At 37.6% G+C, this 26012-nt stretch overlaps 2 protein-coding genes across 19 annotated transcripts in view; one reads left to right on the forward strand and one right to left on the reverse strand.

Annotated features, from left to right (window-relative positions):
* Positions 1-15765, forward strand: part of OFD1 (OFD1 centriole and centriolar satellite protein) — a 31304-nt gene extending 15539 nt beyond the window's left edge. For 2 of the 3 annotated variants that reach the window (XM_030280941.4, XM_030280945.4), the window contains 8 exons: positions 924-1523; positions 3751-3883; positions 6565-6665; positions 10039-10158; positions 11271-11425; positions 11994-12161; positions 12822-12892; positions 13872-15765. In XM_030280941.4, the coding sequence (XP_030136801.4) occupies positions 924-1523; positions 3751-3883; positions 6565-6665; positions 10039-10158; positions 11271-11425; positions 11994-12161; positions 12822-12892; positions 13872-13917 (1394 nt within the window). In that variant the 3' untranslated portion in view covers positions 13918-15765. The remainder of the gene's footprint in view (positions 1-923; positions 1524-3750; positions 3884-6564; positions 6666-10038; positions 10159-11270; positions 11426-11993; positions 12162-12821; positions 12893-13871) is intronic. The other variant, XM_030280943.4, reaches the window with a different exon arrangement.
* GPM6B (glycoprotein M6B) overlaps positions 13452-26012 on the reverse strand; it is a 104999-nt gene continuing 92438 nt past the window's right edge. For 9 of the 16 annotated variants that reach the window (XM_030281023.4, XM_030281057.4, XM_072934048.1 and 6 more), the window contains 5 exons: positions 24998-25154; positions 21668-21839; positions 19728-19801; positions 19353-19418; positions 14500-17012 (listed from right to left, as the gene is read on the reverse strand). In XM_030281023.4, the coding sequence (XP_030136883.1) occupies positions 16863-17012; positions 19353-19418; positions 19728-19801; positions 21668-21839; positions 24998-25154 (619 nt within the window). In that variant the 3' untranslated portion in view covers positions 14500-16862. Of the gene's footprint in view, positions 13744-14499; positions 18651-19352; positions 19419-19727; positions 19802-21667; positions 21840-24997; positions 25155-26012 lie in introns of those variants that run through there. The other 7 variants (XM_030281083.4, XM_030281044.4, XM_030281075.4 and 4 more) reach the window with 2 other exon arrangements.

Consider the following 26012-nt stretch of genomic DNA (forward strand, 5'->3'; position numbering starts at 1 on the left):
AATATCAAGTATTATTAATAAAAGGGTTAGTATGTGTATTTAATGTAAAAATATAGAATTCAATTCTGCAATGGTTATACATTACATGTGTACATATACAATGTGTTGTCTCATAGTTCAGTATACGCAATATTTTACATTTTATACTATTCACTAGGCCTGCACGTATATTTCTGGTACACGTATTGGTACCATTTGGAATTGGAAATTTGTTACATGAAACTAGCAAATATATATTTTAATTAAATGACTGAAAATACTGTAGGAACTTTTATTTTACATCAGAGTTAATGGAGTCATTGAAGAACTATTTGTGTAGAATAAAAACAAGGTTGTAAATTTGCTGAAAGATGCAGCATCATATTGGTCTTTTGGGCTTGTTGAAGCATACAAGTCCATGGAAGCAGACTGCCCCAAACCATTCAATTTAACTGACAATTTTAGAGTAGTTTTAATGAAAAACAAAACAAAACATTTTCTATGTGCTGTGTTGTTTTCCATCAAAATTATTTTTTTATTTAAATAAAGGGAAACCGTTAAGACTTGTGGCATGCCCTGTGTTCCTTAGACGTTACCAGCATTATTAGATATAACATGTCCAAAGTGGTAATGTTTTCATGTTTATTTATTTACTTAAACATAAGTATGTACTCTACAATGTTATTTTTTAAATTAACGGTGGTTTTACATGGAAGAATTATATATTTAAAAAACAGAAGTGGTAATTTGTAGCTTTGAAGCTGCATTAAAAATGCATTTAAATAAATTTCAATTAAATAATTAGATTCTCAAAATGTAAGCCAATTCCGTGGTAGAATGATTTTGATCAAATTAGAATTTAAATGCCATGTTTTACTGTTTTTGCTTTGCTGTGGGTTTCCCTCTCTCTTTAGCATCACTCACTTCCTCTTGTTACCGTTTAGCTCTGGAGAATGAGGTGTATCGGAACCCAAAGCCGTCGCTTGTTGACCGCTCCGTCCTTGACTTCCTTGGGGACAGGCTGGTGCCCCACGACATTTACGTGGAGGGCGCGTTCCCGAGGAAGCCGCTCCTGCCCGAGGTGGGGCCAGCCAGCGCCATGCCAGGGCCCGGCTGGCAGCTGCGGCCGCGCAGCGCTTCCCCGGACTCTGACCTGGAGTGCATCGCGCAGGCCCGCGCGAGGGTGAAGGAGCTGGAAAAGGAGGCCGAGTACTTGGAAGAAGCCTACAGGAGTTACCAACACAGAGTCATGCTGAATGCAGCTGCAAGCAGAACACCAAGGAAGATGCCTCCTGTAATTCTGCAGTGTCCTCTTAGTAGACACCCTTTGACTACCCAGCAGGAACTGCTAGATGATAATCCCAGCTGCCCACATTCCCCTCTGAGCAGTCCAAGAGGTGAGGAACGCATCAAAAGAACTGAGCAGGTCGATATCATTAAAACTTCCTTCACACCACCACACAGAGGAGCATCTTCAAGGCGCCTTTCTTCTACTCCCGTTTCCAAACCGAAGAAAGACCTCAGTAACAAGAAAATTCCAGATGGTAAGTCACAATTGTTAATGAGGTGCAGTCATGGGTTTTACTTACTCTTCCTCTTGAGCTCTGGGAACAAAGATTTAGCGGTGTAGTGCTTGACTCGTATTTGCTAAGGTGCAGGAGAAATCAGGAGATGTGGTTTTGCAGGAGACAGAATATACCAGCTGCTTGGAGCATTGCTTCTTCCTGGAAACAAGTACTAGAGAAGTATGTTGAGGGAAGTTAAACATGCTATAGGGAGCTTCAAGAGAAGACTACACAATATAAATCCCTACAGCTGTAACTTTATGATATACAGAATTTAATTCAAAACTTGTTATTAAGTATAACTACTTTGAACATTAATTGTAGTTTCTTAACTCTCCTATATTTCTAACCTGTCATTTAACTATTGTAGTTAAAGTGTGTGGCAGAAGATGTCTTTGGCTTGTCTTAAATCGAGCTTTCCAGTCTGAAAGGTCCAGATTTCCTTTTGTTTGTTCTTTTTGCTGACATCTTTATAAAATACTCCTCAGCAATTGTAAGGAGGAGGGACCTAGTTTTGAAAAATTTTAATTTGCTGTTAATATCACAGTTTCTAATAATTGCTTAGTCTTTTTTATTTAAGGACACTACTCAGAAAAGCAAGCAAAATAGAAACAAAATGTAAAAAAATAATCTCTTGTTTCAAATCTGCAGTACATCTGCTTCTTGAGTGACGCAGTTTTTTTCACCCTGGCTCGAAGTGGATTTAATAGGATTAAAAAAAAGAGACAATAACAAAAAAAAAAAGATAATGATCAGCTGCTCCATGAGGGAAGGTTAAATACAAGGACAGCTTAGTTTGGAAGAAAGATGGCTGTGGGAAATCTGGAAAACAATGAACCATGTGAAGAAGGTGAAACGGGATCAACTGATTACTGTTTCACAGACCCCAGAATCCCATGACATTGAAAGGAAATAAAATTAAATGCTTTTTTCATAGCCTGAGTAAGTTGTAATTCATTGCTTCTGTGAGAATAAGTATAGATGCAGGAATACAACTTCTCTGTCAGGACAATCCGAAAAAGAATTGATTTGAGGAAAGATGGGATGGGTGTTGCCAGAAGATACAAGTATTCTCCATTTTCAGTTTTAGTTTAGATTTGATTGGTAATGGGCACTGTTAGAAACAGGTTATAGACACTGAATGATTGTGGCTATCCCTGTGGTTCTGCATATAGAGCATAATACTGTTACTAAAAACATTTTTGAAACTTGAACTTCCAAAGCAATCTTTCATGTTGTAAGTTCTCTCTGTCAGCTTCTATGTAAAATACCCACAGACTATTTGTTTAGCACTGCACGTGGACAAAATCTTTCATAATACTAGGATTTTGTTGAAAAATTAGGAAATGTTAAAACTATAGTTGTGTGCATAACCTGAATAATCCTTGCTGTTTTTGTACTTTTCAGAAGCTAGTTACAGGATGGCAGTTCTCTTTTTTTTCAGTTGGATCTGTTCTTTGCTTAATGCACAAAACTGACTGGTTCTTGAGAGGGGTAAGAACTTAATAATAAAGGAGTGCATTACCTGACTCAGGAGTTACAGAAACGGAGTGGTGTGGAGTGTAGGAAAATTGCTGCAGCTGAGTAATAGGATATAAGGTTAGCCTCAATGCTAACTGTGCTGTTAGTGGGATTTGTCAGCTCCCACTTAGATTGCTTCTCCACCGAGATGTCACTTCCCTCTCATGAGTTTTCTGAGGAGTGCATTTGTACTGGTGTATATATATTATTCTTCTCTGCTAGAGATGGCTGAAGCATCAGGTGTAGTTTTGCTAGAAAACTCTTAAATCATTCTGGAAGCTTCTGTGGAGCTTTTTGGTGCTGTTGGAAATACCAGCAACTGAACAACTCAGGGTAAATTTAAAGAGGTAGAAGATAACGTGCATGTGAGTCTGAGATTTGTTTTTTCCTTTGAGTGAGGTTAAGTGCAGCTCAGTTGTCAGCACCTGTCTCTGGAGAACGAAAGGAAGAAGTATGTCCTCCTCTAAACTCCTTAGAGTTGGCAGATCCAGCTGCTGTTTTACCGCATAATGCGCAAGTGGAAGGATTATGCAGTTTTTGATTTTCCTTTAAATTATGCATTTGACTGTTTTCCTTCCTAAGTCCATGCACATTGAACCAATAATGCATGTGTTGTACAACCAGCCTTGTCTGACAAATAGTAGGACAAATAGCTAACACAAATTGTGGGATTTTTATTCTGCAGACATCAAGAGCTCATCCCTTACCTCTTCACAGCAGAGTGTGGACCAGGTTCTTTCTCCAATTTCAAAGCCATGTTTGCTTTCATCTTCTGTGTCTGTTCCTTCCTCACCATCCAGTCATGGCCAGAAAACCAGGTAACATTGTTTACAGTGCAACATTTTTAACCTGCTTTTTAAAGAAATATTTATCTAGTTGCTCCCAGTGATAGCTGCTTTTACCAGTAAAGCAAGCCATTGATTTTATAAGTGAAAACTTTTCTAAAGATGAATAAGAATTTTCATTTTAAATATCATGCTCCAAGTAGAACCTAGTTATAAAAAAACCTGAAACACTTTGGTTTGCTCTGAGCAAAGCCCTGTCTCTTTATTTTGTCTCTATTTTTCACATCTGTGACCTGACTGATGAGCTTTTGCTAATTGAAGCATTTGAATTTCTGCTTCCTGTTTGAGAATTTAAATCAAGGCAATCGTACGTTCTCACTTCATTCATTAACAAGCTGTAATGCTACATTTATTACTTCTTTTCTCTCTCTGAAGAACTTGTTCATGTGCCTGTTCAAATTAAGATTTTCCAGTCTCCTTTGCATGTGGGAATGGGATGGATAGCACATCTCTTCTCTTTTCTTGTTTCTTTAAAAGATCTTTTTAAGGTAAATTAATAATGTGACAAAATTAGGCTGCATTAAAATGGCTTCTCTTTCGTCTCTGTATCTCCTATTTCCATGTCTAGAGTTCTTCTGTTCTTAATGTCCAGTGTTGCCTCCACTCTCCAAAACTAAGAATCCTGAATATGTGTCTTCAGAAGCAGCTCTAGGATTTAACATTTAATATTTTTTTCCTCAGAAGGCACAGCTGAATTGTCCTTAACCTGCTAGCCATCATTCCTGATTTGATGGCTGAAGAAAGGCAGCTTGTGCTGGGGCAGCTCTAGCAGGCATTTGTAGACCTTTCTTATTTTGTTGTTATCAAGGCCTCAACATACATTTAATGCAGAGAGGGTCTCTTATCTGGTTAGAATTTTGGTAGAGCGTTTATGTTATTGTCTTCAAAATGAGCTGTTGGGATATTTAGGGACTGTGAGGTCAGTTTCCTTTAAGTATTCCCTTGAGGCTGTGTCTCCTCTCCCTACCCATTCCCATTTTCTGTGGTATGTCTCGGATTTCTTGTACTTCTCTGGCAGACCTTAAAAAGTGGAGGTTGAATGTTAACCTGCATGTTAAGGTGATAGGGGAAAATGCTCTAATCCTGTGAGGGACTGGACTTCTTTGAAGGATTTTGTAGACTCCATCCTGCTTGAAGAGTGAACAGTATGCACAAGTTATGTTGCAGAGGACAGACCTGGGTCTGGGAAGGCAGCTATTTTGTTGTTGCTTTCTTGAGTTTTTTATGACAAAGCAAGGGTATAAGGTCCCAAAAATTGTCTTGAACTTGCTGCTTTCCCAAGACTTTCACAAAGGAAACACATTCTTTTGTTGCGTATTTTCTAATTTCATGTGCCTTGGACTGTTTTTTTTACATGAAATATTTGAGAAATGCATGTGTGGGCTTTTCCAGTTATTTACTCGTATTATTAGGCAAATGCTACATTGCTGATGTGTATTGTGGGATTAGTTTACGACCTGTAGATTTTAAGTGGCAATGGGAACTTCTTTGAAAAGGCAAGAAAAGCGAATATGATGCTGTAACATCCATGACAAGAAGACTAGAGTGATAAGGCAATTATTACCTAACTTTTTGTTTGTTTGTTTAGGCCAAAAGAAACCAGTTGAGGGTTTTTACTGAGGCAGTGGGTTTTCTGTCTCTCTAGCAGTGTTGCAGGACACAGTATTGAAGGAAGCAACATGTGTGTCCTTGACCTTTCCACCCTTAAGAATTATTTAGCGCTTAACCATTTCTGTGAAGGAAAGACTTAAAGCATGAAATAAATTTCCAAAACTTGAAATTTCATTTACACTGTCCTATTTAATTTACAGGGTATTTTTCCCCACTGACATCACTGAACTGTCCTTCTGGTAATGCAGATTTATTTGTCTGTGCCCAGATTCACTTTTTGCTTATGAACAAATCTCATTGTTGGGGGTGTGTTTTGTATTGTTTGTATTGTTTGTTCTCCACTTTTGCCCCATGGAAGACCTCTATTCCTTAGAAACTGTAAGCACAAACAGGCTGTGATGAAGAGCACCAGCTGGTGTGAAATAAGCTCCTTTATGAATTGCTGATGCTGAATTTCATTAGTGACCTGCATTCCTTTTGCTGTTCTGGTTCTGGTCAGAGTTTAGTAGCTGGGTCACGTGGGAGACATTGTTCTTTCACATTATCTTTCTGGTGAGATAAATGGGGATTTAGAATGAGGGCACTAACCCCATTTTGATAGAACCCAGATTTTCACCCCTGCATCTCTTGTTGTGCCAGACATATAATCCTAATACATTTCAAACACATCTGTTACGATGACATCAAAATGGGAATTAAACTGTAACACAAAGCTTAAAAAGGCAAATTGCTTAATTTCAGTTGACAGTTATAATTAATTGTATATCTTGTTTTTTATGTTTTAAATTCATCCTTTTATTTTGTTTTCATGTAATAAAACTGGTGTAGACATTGAGGAAAGGCTGAAGGGGAATGAAGTGGACTTTTGGTAAAAGTTAGAGAACTGGATTGAAATACCTTAAATTTGAGTCAGAAAGTTTCATGGATTTTAGGTTTGGTTCAGTCTGTTGATTAGCACGTGAGTGATTTTCATATGGCTATTTGCTTACAAGTTCACAATTTATATTTATTAACTTATTTCTATTCTTCCTTATTTTTTTCAGATTTCAGAGTCAACAAACAGATAAACAAGATCTCAGTGATATCCACAAACCAGAGAAACTGAGGTATGAGGATCTTGAAGAACACATTTATACTCTTGAAGGTAAGTTTTAGTGCATTTCAGACAGCTTGTTTAACACCTTAGGGCTTAACAGTTATGGGACAACTGTCTTCATAATTTTAAGACTGTAGTTACAGAGAAAAATTTCTGACTGATTTTGGAATTGGAGAAGACAAATGTCTTAGATAATGAGGTATTAATTTTCTTCATTCTTGCATCTTTAGGTAAGTGTATATAGTAATAAGCAGACATTAAATTTAGTTGGTTCTAACATTTGTAACATAAATTTGTTCAAAAATCTTGCATAACCTTGCTCTGATTGATGCTGTAGGTCTGACAGTTGCTTTGGAATGTTTTTAAATGGTGTAGAATTTTTTTTAAACAGAAAAGTGTATCAGTATGTGAACTAAATTGAGGCTTTATTGTATTTGCTGCATAAATCAGAACCAGATTATAAGTCTAAAGATTGGTTTCTGTAGCTATTGCGTGCACTCTTAATTTTTCCTTCAGTAACTGAGGCTTAAATAGTAGTATGAATTAGAAGTTGCTTTAGGTTGCATGTAAATGTGGGAAGAAAGAACTCTTGTAGTTATGCTGTCATCAGTCAGCATCTCTGAGTAGTTTTGGAGCATGTGGTTCAGTTACTGAAATCTAAATTTTATCCTAACTTTTTTTCCCTCTGAGGTCAGTATTTCATTTATTTGCATTTCTTCTCTCCGTTGATTGCAGGCTATAAAATGTTTCCTTCTCTCTATATGCTGCAGGGTCAGTTTTCAAAAAATTCTGGTGTAATTAAGGTAGTGTAGAAAGAAGAGGGTAATCAAACTTGATGTCCTTTATAGCCATTTGTGTATGGAGTGAGAAATAGAAGCACAGTTACTGGCCTTATTTAGTTTTGAGTGACATCCTAATGTTGAACCTTAGCAGCCTTATCTCCCATGAAACTGTGAGTTTAAAGTAAATGAAGTTGTCAATGAGGAAGATTTGAACAACCAACTAACTTTTCCTATTTCCAGATTTCATGACGTCTGTCAATTCCTGAGGCTCAGTGGATGTGTGGCATTGTGTGGTGTAACTAAACTCATAGGTGATGAAGAGATTGTGGCTGTTGTCTGGGAGAGTTTGGGTATTTTCTTTGGAATAAGTGATTCTATCTGGTGTGAGTGTTTTCTTGGGTCCCAGAATGGTTTATTCTTTTGGTTGTGATTAGGTCATATGGAAGATGGAGTGGAGCCATTGCTCACTCTCCTGACCCTGTGAGAATATGGCTTTCAGTATTCTAAGAGGAAGCAATCAAAAAAGATGTTTGTTTAAATAGCAGATGTGCTGATAGTGTTTTGTGATAACTAGCAGAAGATAATGCCTCATCTGTGTATTTCTCTCTGAAGCTTTACTCATTACTCAGCTGGTTCTATTTATCTCATTTATTTCTTTTATAAGCTTTAAATGCATTATTAGAATGTGAACCAAGCCTATAGTCACTAATAGTTTCTACTCATCTTACATTTAAATTAGACTTATATTTATTTATTTAATTTTGTATGGGAGACCTTTGGGAATACATTACATATTTCACTTCTATTTTATTACATGTGACAGCAGACTGACATTTTCTTGGCAATTAGGGCTGAGTAGATGCTGTGCCCAAGTAAGGTACTGATGAATCATTTGGTGGTGTGTGGTGGTCAGTAATTGGAAGAGTTCACATATGCTGGCCATTTCTCAATCAACAGTACTTCAGCTGGGTGAGCCTGCAGCAAAAGGAAATCTCAGTATGTAGGGGGAAATCAGACTGGCTGAAAAGGGAAGGAGGTGGCTCAGGAGAAATTGCAGGGAGAGGTGGGTAAGAAAGTAAAATCTAAGAAGTAAATACAGAAAAAGATACAGTGAAGGATGAAGTTGATAACCGTAAAAAATACAATTACTTAAAGGAGATGCCAGAAAATATGGAAGTCTTTTAGTCCTACTGTGTGTGAGTTCCAGAAAGAAAAGATCAGCAGATTATCTTGGCAGCAAGTGCTTTTGGGGGATGTTCTCATCTTAAGGGAGTAATGCATCTCTTGCTGTTCTCTCTTAAAAAGGGTGTGAAAGTCTACAGAGCTACCTTTTTTCTCCTTTGCAGAGTAGTTAATTTCAGATGTTTTTTTACTGTTAATGGGTCTGGTTTGGGTTTCTTTTTTTGTTTATGTTGTTAGCAGTCATTTTGAAGTTAGAAGTAATATTTAATGGTGACAAATTTATGAAAGGAATTTTTTTATTTAAATACACCTGATGCTTATTGGTGCCTCATATGGAAATAATGTTGTTGATAGCTTTATAATTAAGACAGAGCAACAAAACAGAATAGATTTTTTTTTGAGTGTCATAGCCCATTATTTTGGTTTTACAAAACACCCCATATGTAGAATTTATTTTCCTAGGTGAAGCTGGTAGGAATTCCTCTTGCTTTGGTAAGAAACTGAAATAATTCTCCTAACTTAAAATGACAGCTTGACAGAAATTTTTCTGTCATCTACAGTTCCTTTAAATTTAAAGAAATTCAAAGTATTCAGAGAGAGGCTAATCAGTTTGGTTGATATTTTTTTCATGTAAAATATTTCAGTTTTATTATTATGTAAAAAAGAAAAAAGCTTGAGACATTGCTAGTATATGAAGGATGAAAATTGATGTTTTCTAAAGCTTTACCCAAAACCTAAAGAGATACATGGAGTATCTGTGCTGTGTTACACGAAGGGCTTGAGAAAATAGTCCTGTATATTTCAGGTTGGCTACCTAGAGGTAATGGCCACATCTTGTTTTATCTCTTTTTTTCTGTCTCTCATCAAATGAGATAATAGCAGTCTGCATATTTGCAAGTAAGTAATTTAATACCAGTTCAATATCACAGCAATCAAAGAAGCACAGTAATTGTGTTTTTGTGAATTCAGAGCCAACCTTACACAGGGAAAAGATAGTATAATGTAGAATACCTGAGTTAGCAGCAATCCATCCTGTGCACTGAAGTAGGCAAGGACCCCAGTGAAAGAGTGTGTGACCAAAGAGTTAAAGATTATTTTATATGCATAAAAATGATGAGCTGAACTTGGATGTACTATTTTTCTGTTACTTGTATCTTGATTATGTAAAGAAGTGAAAGCATCTTGGGTTTCTGTTGTATATTTCTACAGTTTTGGCTTTATAAACAGATGTGTTCCAATAGCTAATTTCAAAACTAACAATTCTGTAATTAAGGAAGCAAGTACAGCCTATGATAATTCTTAATTCTCAGGGAGATGATCAAGTTGAAGGGAAAATGCTCAATTAGTACTGGTATTTTTGTGTTCTAATTTAGCCATTCCCACAGTCTCTGTCCATTGCTGTGCTCCACTTTTGCAATTACAAAATAATGAAGCCATTGTTCAAATTTCTTGTCCAGATCAGGGGGACATACCAGAGGAGTGTGAAAGTGATGTCTTGCATCCATCTGGGGACATTGTCGATGGAAACTGTGTCACAGCCCCTGTGCCAGCAACAGCCACTTCACTGCAGGACTTAAGTGAGTTCTCAGCTCAGACACAAAACAAAGTACCCTTTCTAAATGTCAAATGTGTAACACAGAAAGCCAAATATTTAAGAGTCTATAGGTATGTAGGCTGGTGTAGTTGAAAAATTTTCCAGAAAGTGCCATTTCTGTAATAAAGAGAAAGGAGTGTTTTCCTTTGCTTTTCTGTATGAGGATGACTTTTTTCATCCTGGTTTTAGTTGAATTTGCTTTTAATTTAAACATTCTTGTCACATATCCTACCCCTCCATCCAGCCTCTTGTGAGATGATTATTTTTTCTTTAGGATAATTATTAAATATAATTCTGCTCTTTATAGGAATGAGACATCAAATGTTTTGAAGTATTTTATGTACTGTTTGTCTGGATTTTTAAAAATTTATTCTTGACTCTGTTGTTGAACTGTATTATTAAAACATCAATTAAACATTAACATAACATTAACAATTAAAAGCATTAAAACAATGCAGTTTTAATTCTTTGGCTAGATGAGAATAATATCTCATAGTCAGCATATACTGCTATTGTAATCGTTCTAGATGGAAACATTATGATTCTTTTTATTTAGAGAAGGGCTTTCTAGCTTCTCATGATTCCCACTCCTTAGTTTGCCCATCTCATTGCTGTCTAATGCTGTTCTTTGTACACAGCTTTTTAAATACATCGGTCATATCACCAGTGTGTCCTGCAATAATTTTCCAAGGGGTTTTAAATACTTTGCTTTATAAATATAAAGAATTGTATCCAACCACATTGCAGAGGGGTAAAGAATACAGTAACATGGACTTTGGGATAATAAAGGTTTGTTTTATAAGAATGTCCATTAAAGGAATGAGAAGTGCACAGATCTGTCAAATCTCTGGCCTATACTTTGGCTCTACTCCTTAACTCTTGGTGAGTCATTTATCAGACAAAAAAATGTTGAGAGGTGGGAAAACACATTACCCCATACCCAAGAGTAAGTTTGGTGTATGTACAAACAATATATCCAGTTGTTTTTCATTTGCTGTTAACGTTATACAGGAACCTGATACTGATTTGTATGCTCTTGTAGTGATTACTGAAGTACATAAATCTAATTACAGATGTTGAAATAATTTTTCACAGCAGTGCTGGATCAAAGGCAGATTGAAGAACAGAACAGAGAAGCTGAGAAAAACTCAGAAGAAGAAAGGAAAACAGGAGAAGAAAGGAAAGAGAAAGAACAACAAGAAGCTTTGGAAAGCGAGCAAAAAGAAGTGGAAAAGCTTAACAAAGAGGAGGTAATTTAATCTCAGACACTAATGCAGCTTTGTAGTGGCTTGCATTTTAGGATTGTTGTATGTGTAACTTGGTTAAAAGTAGATTTTTATTCTGTGAAGTGAAAGTAGCAGAGGCTAAGTTATTTTATGTACTTGTGTGATTAACCAGAGTCTCACTAGGGTGTCTCCTTATGCCAAGTGACTTTTTCACTGGAAACAGATGCTTTGCCTTCCCTGCCTCATGTAACTGGAAGCTACAATTTCATGGCCACTGTCACCATGCTGTTGGAACAAGTTGAACATTTGCTGTCTCTGTGGTGTGGCCACTGCAGGTGGGGACACCACCAGAATATGTTCATGTCCATCTGTCAGGATTTCCAGGGTACTCAGGGAAGCAGAGGGTATAAGGAGACCTTGAGTTTGTTTAAATCCCTTTGAGCTTAAACACTTAGTGTTTAGTGTTCTGGATTTTTAGGTCCTGTTTAATGCTGTTTAGACTGGTGTGTTTTACTGAGTGCATGTATTGCAGGTAGTAAGGTATAAATGTATTTTTCTAATCAGTATTTATTTTTATTTTTGTGTCTTAAAGTATATCCAAGACTCGAAAACAGATGAAGAAATAGAAGATAAAGAGGGAGTAAAATCTGAGCATAGTAACACTGCTACTGAAAATAATGTAAAGGATCCTCCTTCCAATCCATTAGAAAAATATATGAGAATAATTCAGCAGAGGAGAGAGCAGGAACTGGCAAACAAGGTGATTATTCTGAAAACACAGTCACAGAAATATTGTTGACCAAATTTGTGTCTTGCTAGGCATGCTTAGAATGAAATCAATATTCACATTTAATTTTTTCTTCATTTATAAACTTTATGTAACAAGTTTGGATTTGTGTTGGAAAAGTGTTGCAGAGCATTTGGATTTGTGTTGGAAAAGTGTCATGATCCAAATGAAAAAACAGAGAAAACTTTGTTCTGTAAGGATTGCTTGTATCCTCTGGGTGGGGGGTTTGTTAGTTTGTTTTTTAAAGTACTAGGACAGTATTTAAAAGTCCTCAGTTTTTAGCATAAACTGCGGTTAAATATTTTGAACCTACACATGTCAGGTTGTGTTCCTCTAACAGAATAGAATTTATTCTGGCAAAATGGAAAATTGGACTTTTAAAGAAGAGGTATGGGTGGACATTACTTCAGTGAAGGAATGTAGGATGCTTTTGTTCAGACATGATCCCAATCTAAATTTCTGAAGTGTTACCATCCTAGATCCAGTGTAGCATTTGTAGATATAGGGTTGGTTCTTCTGAAGATTTTTATTTTCAGTTATGAGCCTTAAAAATCCAGATACTATTATTAGGTCACTTTGATATTAGAATGGGTTAGAGAAAGAGAGAAAGTGTATTTTCCTCTTGGTTACCAGGATTCAAAAAAAGAAGAAATCAGAGAAGAATCACCTTCAGAAAGACTTTTATCTACTGAAAATGATGACAGGTAAGGCTCATATATTAATCACTTCTAGTACTCCATATTAACAAATAATAATAGTAATTACTCTAATATATATAGTTGTAATAGATTTAGTATGAATGTTAAGAGACATCTGCCTCCTTAGAAACCAAAATAAATTATTAATCAAAAGCAATTGTGTCAGAAAAATGGAGGATGCTTCCAATTCTTGTACATGCAAGTTAAGCACTGTATGTACCTCACATCTGAGAGCTGCAGTTTATGATCTGTATCAGTAGTTGTGGAACTCACAACTTTTTATCTGCAACTGAGCAGCATCCAACTTACTTCAGAGAGCTGGAGTTTGAGGGATTGTTCTTGGGTGATGACACCCTGGGTGAATGTTTGTCTGTGCTGCACCTCACCCATAGTCTGTTCCTAGCTTTGATTTTTCAATAGCATTGTGTACTTTTAAGATACTTTATTCAGAGATTTTGTCTGCCTGCACTGAGTTACAACGACCCAGGCATTTCCTCTGGTTCTCTCTAGGCATTGATAAATACAGATGTGTATTTAAGTTGCTTACAAGAGAAAAACCAAACAATCCTCCTCCAAATCTTTCAGTTTATTCCAAGATGTAGAATTTAAAATAAGGAAAAAATGTGAAGCAGTTAGAAAAAAAATTCCATAAAGGCTCACTAGAACCATAGTAATGATTCACTGTTATCTGTGCTGTTAAACTACCCTGCTGCTCCTGAATTGGCACCAGTTCTGTTGTTTTAACTTGGTGAGCACTTTGGAAGATAGTTCTGCTTTCTGAGGTATAGGTGATGGCTTTCAGTTAATGAAGGTCCAAATCCTCCTCCTTTAGGGTTGGATTTATTGCCAGCAGTTCCCTGAAACAGCAAGAGAATTGCAGCAAAGGCAGTCTCTTAACTTCTGTTTTAAAATGAGTATTAAGATTTAAGATAAACTACATTGGACTCATACCACTTTGTTTTCCTCCCTCCTATAATCAATATAGTGTTGCAGACATTTCTCATGGAGACGTGGATGAAAGCTTCTGGTGAACAATTGCTACTGATTTTTAAATTGTTATTATTATAAATAATGTTATTATTATGAGAGATATTTTTAAAGTAGTTTTGTGCCTTTAATAAATGTTAGGCACCAACACTGCAGGCTGTGTAATTATAAATTAATAAAGCAGATTTTGATCTGTTTCATCACTTCAGTCATTCATTTCAGACAGGGAGTCCTGATGTGTTACTAATCCAGAAGGGAGCCCTTGGGTGGGGTGAGAGAAAGAACAAAGCAGGGAACAGAAACTGATCAGTATTTTTTGGTAGATTTGTGTTGGCACTGAATTCCTCTAGACTTTGTCAACTTTGCCAACCCCCACCCCCCAACCCCTTCTCCAAATGGTTCAAAGTGTGGATGAAAGGAACAAAAAATTCCCTCATCATCACCTGCTTTTAAGGTGTCCTGTGGAGGCACTTGGCTCATACAGCGTCAGCGCACTGAGTGTGACAGACCCAAAATAAGGTGTCCCTTCTGCTGCACAGCAGGGGCAGGAGCCACTTTCAAGAGCAGCCCCACTCACGTATCACGTTGGTATTAACCAGCCCAAAATGGAGAGATTAAAATAAAAATGCTATTTAACTCAACTTTATTTAAGCTTTGTATTTTGTAGGTAGATTATAGGCAAGATCATTAAACTTTATTTACAGTATAAAATACAGTAGTTTTTATCAATGAAGTAATTTTGGGTGGCAGCATATATTACAACTTGCACTGCATTTGAGGCTGCTCATCTTGACCTAACTACAAGAACATGAAGCCAAGTTTGACAGAATTTAGGGGCAAAAAACCAAAGTTCTGTCTTAAATTTGCTGGACGTTTAAACACTATGTACCAAAACTGTGACAGATAGAAACTTTGCTTTTTGAAATGGAGCTAAAATGTGATGTGGTGGTTACTCTGATTTTGCATGCTGCTTAATTTGCTGTTGCAGCCACTCTGGCCTTTACAGAATTTCTGAGTGACTGCTCCAGTTGGATGTTGGGAAGGGGTAGTGCTTGTTGCATTATGCTGGCCAGGAACAACTACCACTACTGCATGCTGCACACAACTGCTGCTGCAGCTGCACCTGCAGAGCAGCCCTGCCCCATGCAGGAGGGCAGGGAACTCTGGAACAGAACATGTTTCACCTCAGATAGAGACATAAAGCCTAGAGATGCACTGCCATGGAGTAGCTGTGGGTCTGGGTTCAAATAAGCATACACAAGTGTTGTCTATTATCTACAAATATTTATTTTAACACTTGGATGTAACTACAGGAAGCCCTTGGCACTGATAGAAAATATTGATTCACTGTTAGGTTACAAAAATTTATACATAGCAAAATTTAATGCTCTTTACATAAAAATATTAGACTACTTAAACAAAACTTCAAAAACTCCCAGTAATAGCTACACTGAATTAGAAAAGAATTAGGCTTTAAGACACTGCCTCCATTATTACCCTTATGCAAACACTGGGCTAGAACATCACCTGCATTGCTGTAGAAATGTCTCCTTCATGCAACAGGTAAGAACATACACTAGGCTATTTTGTCATATTTGCTCTACATCAATCAACTTTGCCCCTTTTTTGAAACTGTCAAATTAGACTTCAATAGTTAACAAAACAAATTATATTTGAAACCCCCCAAAATTTTCTCTTAATACTGATTTGAAGGAATTTGTGCTTCCTTTGATGTATATTCAGCATACAGTCATAACTACCAAACCACATATCAGCTTAGCAGGGGTATGACTTGAATATTTAATCTTTTCAAATGAATGATGTATTTTTACTTTTCCCCCCCAACATTTATATATATATATATATATCATATAGAACAAACACCAAATATACCATCACTAATACTCAAGATATCACTGAATGCTTCTGAAAAAAAACATTAATTAGAAGGCAGACTTCTATGGGAAATGACTTTAAAATGGCACCAGTTTGTTTGTTGTTTTTTTTTCTGAACACCACGTTTTCTTAGTGTGCTAATTAATTTGTAAAAAGGAAAACACATAAGCACTGACTATAAATTTGCTAAGCACCAAGATTGAGAAAGGTGGACATCCTGTATTATTTTTATGGCTGCAAATTTTATTGTTTGTGTAAAACTCTGCAAACTTTCTCATCCGCTCATTTGGAATTGTCAGATCAGTGTCATTTTAATAAGGTAACACTTTTACTTACTTAAAATGTAGGATAATGGTCTCCTGCCACTATATAAATGCTACAACATTTATAGAAAATAAATATTAAGGCAAAGCTGACATTTATTTTCAAAGAAGGGGATCATTATCCAGATCCAGGGATCTACATTCCATTAAATAGTTAATAAAAAGATTAGAACTTGGGAGATCTGCTCAACCCTCAGATGAGCACAGGGATGGAACAGCTTCATCGTGGCAGTGTGTGGCACAGGAGTGGAGCTGCTCTGGTGTGGGGTGTTCCCAAACTGCCCCCCTGCAACCTGGGAGGTGCAGCAGCTGTGCCATCACACACACACACACACATGAGCTCCTCTCAGAAATCCCAGCTGGGCACGGGTTCCTTTGGGAGCTGCTCAATCACACACCATGCACATGCCTGAGGTCTGCACAGATCTACTGCCTGCTCGGCTGGGGCACCTGCCACGTTTTGTGCAGGGCGTCATGCTCTAGAACAAGTCAAATATTAAATACCAAGTCTCAAAGATGAATAATTTGGTCACTTTTTGTAAAGTGTTGCCTTTTAAAATGCCTGGAATAAACCCTCCATTCTCTTTTAGAAAGGATGGAAGATTACCAATGGGATGATTCCCCTAAAAAAGTTTTCCAGGAGCTGGAATGTGAAGCTTTTACACTTCTCTCTAATTTTGTTTGCTAGACACACATCTGTACTGCAGAGCAGCTATTTGCTGATTTGTCAGAGCTACAGAACTCTTCTGCTGAATTATTGTGGCAAACATTTATGTGTAAGAATTGAGTTGCTCTTTTGACCGAGACTGGATATCCTGAAGCTCCTGCTCTTCTTTTGCTTTGATATCTTGGTAGGCCTGCATTTTGCTTGCATCCTTTAAGTAGGCCCAGTTAGAAGACAGTATCATGAGGAAGTGGATCTGGAAGAGAAGGGTGAGCATGATGGCCAGTGAGCATGTCAAGAGGCAAAGCAAGCTGCTAGTCAGATTAATAGACGCTCTTTAAAATAACGACCAAAAAAAATAGTTATTCTACGTTAATAAGCATTCTGTTATTAAAACAAGCACAGAGGCTATTTTTCAAAGATCTCTAGAATTTGGCATGCTAATAATTCAGTTGGTTATTCACAATTTAGAGAAAGTTAGTACAACAATATTAAAATGAGCTACAGAGTTGTACAGGTCAATTAAAATGCAGAATGGGGGGAAGCAGGAAAACAGTTTTGTACGTGGCAATATATGGAATCTGTAAACTACGAGGTGCTCAGAAGAACTGCTCTCTAAGGTCGTGGTGTTTATGCATATCCAAGCCCAGAGCCCAGCAGGTCTTTTCCCCCAACAAGCAGATGAGAATTCTACCCTCCCCCTGGAAGAAAACCTGAAACTGTGAACCGTTTTATTCACGTGAACAAGGCTACATTAACACATCGAAAAATTAAACATCAACACATGAGTCCAAAACTAAGCAAAAGCATGCAATGTCTGGGTTAAGAAGTCTTAATCCTGTAATTTTATAGCTACATTTTAAACTTCCATTGTCCAACCTCAGGTGAAGAGTTGTATATAGCAAATGGTTCTCTTTTTAAAATTATTATGTGTTTGTGTTTTTAGTTTGTGCATATGTCTCTTGCCAACTTCTTTTGCCCATACTTCATGCAAAAACATCTACATCTGAAAACATTGATTCGCTTCTCCTTCTTTTTACCCCCCAACACTGTGAAAAGGTCCCTGTGATCTATGCATGGTTTTGCTTCCTGTGCAGTCATACTTACATTTTTGAGATCTGGCTACTGAGAAATCAGTTACTAAAGTGCAGCCGTACAAGAGCAGAAGTTATTTATATGCTGTTTCTTACTAGTTCAGGGTCCAAAAGAAAGAATGTGATTGTTTTACGCAGAGCTAAGATAAGGATTTATTTTCTTAGAGAAAGAATATCATTTGGCATGCACTTAAGAGTAAGATAAAATAATTGATTTAATCATCCATGGAATCACTTGGAAATACAGGCAAATTCATTCATAATACCTGGGCTTCTGACCTCTGCCAACATAGCCTGGCACTACTTTATTACTCCTTTTCTTTCACACCATATCTATTTTGCATGCTTAGGGGCATTTGTATTTGGTGTTCATGGTGAAGAATAAATTAATGCATCTGACCCTGAACTGTTCCAGTATTTGTTTGAGATGACTGTTAGAAATCAAGTGGAGACCTGAAGTGAAAACATCCCCTTTTCAGAAGGATGTTTTATAAACACCCCTACAGTAACTGAATCCTCTCAACATGAAAAAATAGCCAGATCTCATCCACATCATAGTTCATATACAAGAAGTCATTTCATTAATCTGATAAGCTGAACGATGCTTACTGAAGCTATTTACAATTACTGTAACAGAATTCAAAAAGCTAGACTTTTAGTCTAGGGTGTCAGTGGTATTTCAAGCTACGCAATGCAGCTTTTTACTGGGCTTATACAATTTAGAATTTAGTGCAGCAATCTTCCCGACTCTTAAACTTCAAAACAGCATAGTTATATGTAGTAGCCATCATGTAGATCAGCTGGTGGAAGAGAACAAAATACAGGAGAGTAAGATACAACAAGGTGACGGCTCAAGCCCACTTGGGCAACTCTCGATACTTTTACAACAGATGTTACTCTGAGCTCCTTCCAGGGTGAAGATGCAAATAAATAATCTGCCATTTCTCTGGGGAGGATAACCCAGTACAAGGCTTAAGGCCATTTTTCAGCCAGTTGTGAGCATTACAGCAGGGCTGGGCTGGCACAAGGTTAGAAGCTGGCCACTAAAGGAAGTGTTAGACATAGGAACAAGGCATCTCGTTAACGTCCCTTTTCCCCGCCGCTACCTGGAACGGGCACTGCAGGGTTGGACCAGTCAATCTGCCTGGCTCCAGGCAAAGGAAACCAAGAGGTTATAAGCAGCTGATCAAATAAACTACAAAAATGAAAATAAATAGTGGAAATAAAAGCAGAAATAGTGGATAGAAGTAGGAATTTGAAAGGACATGCAAACAATTTTTTCCTAAATATGGGGGAGGTGGGTTAAGATGACTTCCTAAAGCAAAAGTTGGGGACCTGCTGACTTGTGATGACCAAACCATAGCAGCAACTAATGGTGATTACAGCTCACCCCCCTTCATGTCTAGTATCACTACCTTTAATATATAAAAAATTTAATCTTAAAGCATCTTACGCCTAAAATTAACATTTTTAATTATAAAACAACAAAAAATACTACCCACCAATGCTATGACAGTGGCACCGGCTCCAGCACAAGCCACAATGAACAGGTGATAAGACATGTAGAACTAGAGAAAAAAAACATGTTAAAAACATTGAAGTAATTAGTTAGGAATAGTATTAAATTAATTTCAAGTGTTTTAGAGAATAAGGACAATAAAACCATTTTTGTAGCATGGTAGCAAAGCTTTAGAAAATAAAAATGTGAAAATAATTTTTTTTTTTTTGATGATGTAACAATTACTTCATTGTTACAGTTAAAGCAATCTCTTTATACTACTAGAATGAGTTCTCTCCAAAAACTTTAATCTAGTATTTATTACATGATGCCCAAGTGACTTGTAGGCAAAAGCTGCACAAAGATTACATTTCTGTACCTCATTCGTGTTGCAGATGTTCTCTAAAATTGGGCCACAGGCTTTGCCAGGTACAGCATTCCAAGGGATAATACCTGAAATACCACAGAAAAGAAACCACTAATTTTAGCAACCAAGGCATGCTTTCTATTCCTCTCATCTTTTTCACCCACTTGCCAGTTGTGTTCTCATTCTGGGCATCTGTGCATTGACCAATACAGCTTGGAGCTGGCAGCAGAATTCAAACAACTCCCTCAGGTTATGCTTTCTCCTCACCCTGAGGGCTGCTGCTAAGGCATGTTCTCAGATGTGTTATTCCCATCTGGCAGCCAAACGGTTGGTTGGGTTTTTGCACTTTGGGTCCAGTTGCACACTCTGCCTACTCCCCCACTCAGCACAGAAGAGAGAATCTGCATCTCAGAGGTACTTGGCACCTTTCAGGGTAGCACTTACTAGATGAGGTTCTACTTGAACAAGAAACTACTGTGAAAGGGTGTGAATACAGAGCTAGAGGGAAGAATTACAGGATTTTTTTCTGGTTTAGTTCCAATAGGTAAAAAGCATCAAGTGAACACTGCTACAAGAAAGTTCAGTCTGCTGCATTTCATATACTCCCAATGACTTTTCTTACATGATTGCAAATCTGAAAGTCAACAGAATATAGCAAATTTAAAATAACATAAACCTGGAGGCCAGTAACAAATGTAAACCTTAATCAAAACCTATTTGAATTAAGAGAAACCCAGTTTGTTTTCCCATACAACTTTGCATTGCAACTCAGCTGGTTGGAATTAGCAATTCTATATGCAGCAGGTCATTGAAATGATCTCAGGATGGCATGGCTTTCAAAAAGATTTTATAGAATTTTCTTCCAAGTCAGCTTCTTATCTGCAATGTACAATTCCAGCCTTTTAGCTACTGCTTCCACCCAAAAATGTGAGGAAAGTTCAGTGACATGTGTTGTCTGTTGGGGAGCTGCTCTCTTCCATCACGCACTGAAACCCAAATGGTTTTACTGAGCAGGGGAACAATAGAGCCCTACACAGCACTAATATAGGAGAAGCAGGAAGGTGGAGGAGCACATCTCCCTTCACTCCTAAGCTTTTTTGCTGAAGAAAATGTCTTCCCAGGCTCTTGCTGTGAGCTGTTAAAATAGAACGTATATGTTTAACTGATTTGAAGACTTGCTTTTAAAATTAGTGTATCTTTTCTTGTACTGCACTTACCTGGACAGGAGAGCAAAGCCATGCTTTCTTACTTTTTCAACTTTGAATCCATTTTCTCAGCTTTGAATGACTTAGTCCAAAGAAAGAAATATTCCTAGAAAATGCTAGCTAGAATGAAGCCAAAAGTAATGGTGACAAAAGATCTTCTTCACAAGGGAAGCTGACAATATTAACTTCAGGAAAAACTCACCTTAAGAAATGAAAAGCCTGACATTATTTTAAGTTATTGTCCCAGCTCCCTCAGATTTCTGTGTGTCATCAGAAAGCAGTATTAATTCATTATTAGTTATGGCAGACTTTTAATTGCAGGTTTTTGGTTTTTTAACTGAAAGTAATTGTCAGAGCGACATTCAGACATTTACTTAATCTTTAAATGTAAAACAGCTTTCTGAAAGAACAGAATACAATAGTATGGGTTCAAAACCCACAATCTGGTTATCTATTTCTCAGCACTGTTTCCAAGCAGTTTATTTTGAGGCAGATCTATTTTCAAACCTAATATTACAGTATTGGAAACCACTACAAAATCATTTCAGATAAGTGACTTGTCAGTTCAGTTAAATTGATTGCATCTGGAAAGAGATCAGTGTAATGTGAATTAATTAGAAAAGTAATAGCACACTCAGAGATAGAAGATGCTTTTGCATTTGATTCATCTGATAAGGCTGAGACAAAACTACTGAAGACAGACCGAGGAGGATGGATAAAGTATTTAATCAGGATTAAAACAAGTACCATATTGCCTGATGTCCACGCAGATCTGGTCCCCTGGAACTGTCACATTGGTCTGAAAAGATTTGATGACTTCACAAGTTGACCAGATGTTATAGAACATAAAGACAGGCACAGCAGAGAAGCCGAAGACCCCGAGCCAGGCCACTCCAAGCACATAGGTGAGGAAAACAAACTGGGCAGAGAAAACACAAACACTTTGTGTTTATTCTTTGAAAACACTACTTAAATTTTCCTTAAAAGTGCTTCAAAATAACCTTAAGCATAGTTTCAGAGAGCATCTGATTTTCAAGTACAAAAAAATCAGTATTCTCATTGCTTACAAATACTTTGGTAGTTTAAGTGCTACAGAGAAAGTAATTCAGACATTTCCTTTTTCATCAGCCTGCTTGAGTAAACAGATTGCCCTCATGAAAGAGCAGCCCATTGATTTCTCAAGATTCTCAGCTAAGCAGCGATGCTGGTTGTAGGCTAAAACCAATAAATTCCAACAAAAATCAACTTAAGCGTTTTTTTTTAAATTAACTATAACATACTAGCATTTCTATACAACTTGCAAATCAAAATTATGCAGTGAATCAATGCTCACAGAGGTCTCCCACACTCCCTGATGTATTGAAATCAATTTGGAATGTAACATTTGAAAATACCTATTTTTGCAAACATACCATGACTGTTAACAGCAGATCAGAAGGATTCAATTGGTCTAATACACACTGCCAAGCAGAAAATTAATTACTTCACCTTAGAAAATCATGGATTTATCCACTAAAATTTGCTGGTTTGGGTTTGCTCTTTAAAAAAATCACTATATCACATGCATTTTCTTTGGTTAAATTAAAAGACGTGGCACTGATTGCTTTGAACATTTCCAGCTTCCTCCTCCCACTAAGCCCCTTCCCTTTTCCCTCCTCTTCAAAGTGCTATGGTGAAACAGTAGCTCTGGCATCAGCTCCTAGCTCCCTCCTCCTGGTGAGACCAGGATTTGGGTCTCCCTTGGAAGGTGGGGAAATGCTGTTACATCTCCTGGGCTCTCTTTTCACCGTTAACTGTGGCTGTTCTCTCTGTAGGTGGACTGGAAAGGCTTCACTTCCAGTAAAGCACTGGTGCCCTATCTTAAAATTTGTGTGCCAGAGGACAGCAGCAAGGATGGGAAAGGCTCTTAGGGAGGAGGATTCTCAGCCTGACCCAGAACAAAGGGCCTGAGCTAATGCTGCAGTGGTGGAAGTTTGCATCCCCACAGGTTTTTTTCCAGAATAACCCTGCAAGTATTTGAGCAACAGCTGAACAACTGGCTAGGTTTCAGTCAAGGGAGGTGGTGTGTGGGGAGGTGGAAGTTCTTGCAAAACTATGGCACATAAAACCCCAGCTGGACTTTAATTTATAGACAACTCCACTGGAATACCCTATTTCATATTAGATAGCGCCATACACCAGACCTGTGTGTTTTGTGTGAGTATTGAAAATCCTCTCTTTGGATTTTGGGAAGGACCAAGTGGTCCAGGTTAAAGAATTTCTGTAGATACACTACCAATAAAACATGAGTTTGCATATGTGTATGTGGAAGTGTGCATGAGAGGAAGTGCACAAAGCCTTTAAATCTTAAAATAGTCAGAAAAAAATACATTCACACTCACATTTAATGTGATACCTGTGGGAAATGGCTATTCTGCATTACCAGAGCCAACACAAATAATTTGGGGAAGATGGAAGTCTGTCTTCTGTAACAACTTTTTGCAAGATGGGATTGCCTTTCAGGACTTTGCTCAGTAATGTAATGAAAGAAGTAGTAGAGGAGCTCTTGATCAAAGTGGCAAAAGGTCACTTTGTCCACTTTATGTCCAGAAGCCTGTTGCCTGTACCCAGCTGCAGTCACTAGTCTGTTAAACATTTTATCTCCTCACAAACCTTGTTCTAGCCCTAAGGTTTTACACAGCAGCATACAGGCACTTCTCCTGTCACCACCAAACATGAATGCAGCTTACCAGAGCTCTAAGCCATTCCTCAGCTGGTAAATTCTCTCCTTCATTGTGTGGACAAACATGAAAACACATTTTTCTGCTCTATTTCCATGTGTCACACTGGTATTTATATATATATATATATATATATACAATCATGTGCCTGCAACTACTCAACTGCACAAACAATTGTCTGTACTGATGAGATGCATGGATGTGTATGTTTCTACTTCGTTTTGGATCTTTTGAAAACACTGCTTTAGATCTAAATTTGCCCCTTGGTGAAGGAGCAAATTTATGCTTGATAGAAAAAAACTGTTAGAAAAAAACCGATAGAAAAAAAAACTGAGCAAATAGGTCTTAACTGAAAAATTATTAAATGCCTTATTTTTATTAGCTCTTGAAAAATTCAGTAAGTACCGAACAGTACAGTGTAAAATTGCTAACTCTCATGAAAATAAACATGCATCTCTTTTGTATTTAACCAGCTGAAAGTACATATTTTTTAAGTTCAGGATATAGACTGTATATTAAAATGCAACAATCACATCAAAAGCCTCTTCTCTTTTCACCCACACTTTCCCGTGGGCGATCTGTCATACTGCTTAGCTTCCTCCATAACTACGAGCTTTGAATTCAGATTTTCAGTAATAGCTTTGAAATCTTCTCTCAGAAACATAGTTATGGCTGTTCTTGCAGAGTGTGCCCTTGGGGACAATGTGGGTGAGAATCTGAAGTTTTATTTTTAGTTAAACTTTGCTTACAGTTTTGTTCTAATACAGAAGTATGCTGAAGAGAATATGGCTGGTAACTTTAGGGCTTTGCGAAAAAGCTGCACTATTCTGTCTGCCTTTTGCCATCTGCAAATCAATACTTGATTCAAGTGCAAAAATGTTGTGAAGCTTCATTCATTCATTACTGTTTGTTGAAGGATCCAGACACTCAAGCACAATTGACTATGGAAGTCAGAGCCATTACAATTTGATATTTAAATAGCTCTGCAAACCACAGCCATTTTACAGTCTGCCTTTAAGCATCACTCAAGTGTTCCATGTTTAAAAGCACGAATTTCATTTCAGCTCACATTAAGTGTTTTAAAATTAGCAGTCTCCTCAATTTAGTTTAGACCAGTGGGTTCAGCTTTATGACAGGGGAGGCCATGGCAGCCCCCACCCAGCCCATCTGTAGCATTTTGATTTAACCAAGCACCCTTGAAGTTCAGAGAAGAACCAAGACATGGATTGACCCTGATCACGCACAAGGAGTTAAACAAAGAAGGCAGCAACATTCTGTTATTCAAAACCAGGAATAAACCAAGCCCAACAGCTTTTAGCCAGCAAAGAGTGATGTTCCCATTTCTGATCCCACTCACCATTCCACTGATGCAGCGGCCACAGGCTGTTGTTTTGAACTCTCCATGCAGCTCCTTCACAGCACTTGTTGTATAAAACCCTTCCGCCAAAAGGATTATGCCATATAAGAAGAAAAATGATGCAATGCCATAAATTACATACTGCATTAGCTGTATTCTAAAATGGAAAAGAAAGAAAATATATCATTAGATTTCAGTCCTATAAAAACAAAGTCAATCCTCTCAAATTATAATGAATGAGAGACAACTCCTAGAAACAAAGTTCAACTCTCCCTAGCATTTTAAGCAAGCAGACTGCAGGAAAACACTGTTACAACTGTGCCCCTTCCCAGGTAAAGCAATCCTGATGTGCATTAGTCCTGCACCCACCTGAGCATCCCCTGTTGGTGCTGCAGTCCTTAGTTAGTCACCATGTTAAAGCTGCAATTTCACACCTGCACTATGAAGTTTTCCTTCTTCCTCTTACTGCTCCTGACGCCTAACTTGGGAATGGCTGACAGGGACAATGCAGGGCTTTGAAGTGGCAAAGCCTGGAGCTGCACCCCTGACTGAACTACCAGGCTCTGTGGTCATTCCTGTGGCTTAGGGAAAGGAAGCAGTCCCTGAAATTCACCATTTCCACTGGTGAAATCCAATTAACTTAAGTTTGCAAAAATTTCTGAATTCAGCAATATTCGTTTGGTACAAAACTCAGCAAACATGCTGTGACTTCTCCTGAGGCTGCTCTATAGCCTGGAAGGGTAGTTCCAAGTGGGCTGGTAGTTCCAGTACTTTAAGTCACAGCAGTGTTGAGTGCTTCAAAATGTTCGGGGTTTTTTTTTAATGGAAGAGCTATTTAGGAAATGCTTCCGTTTTAGGTACTCTGGAACCACTCAGAGGAAGATCATCTCAGGGCACATGGTATAAGCACTTCCCTCAGATGTTATTTGAGAAAGTTCTTGATTTCTTAAAAATCTACCATCTGCAATGACACTCTAAAAGCATTTTTCCTTTAGCTAGACTAGATAGATGAAAA

Source organism: Taeniopygia guttata, chromosome 1 (assembly GCF_048771995.1).
Source record: "Taeniopygia guttata chromosome 1, bTaeGut7.mat, whole genome shotgun sequence".
Classification (NCBI taxonomy): Eukaryota; Metazoa; Chordata; class Aves; order Passeriformes; family Estrildidae; genus Taeniopygia; species Taeniopygia guttata.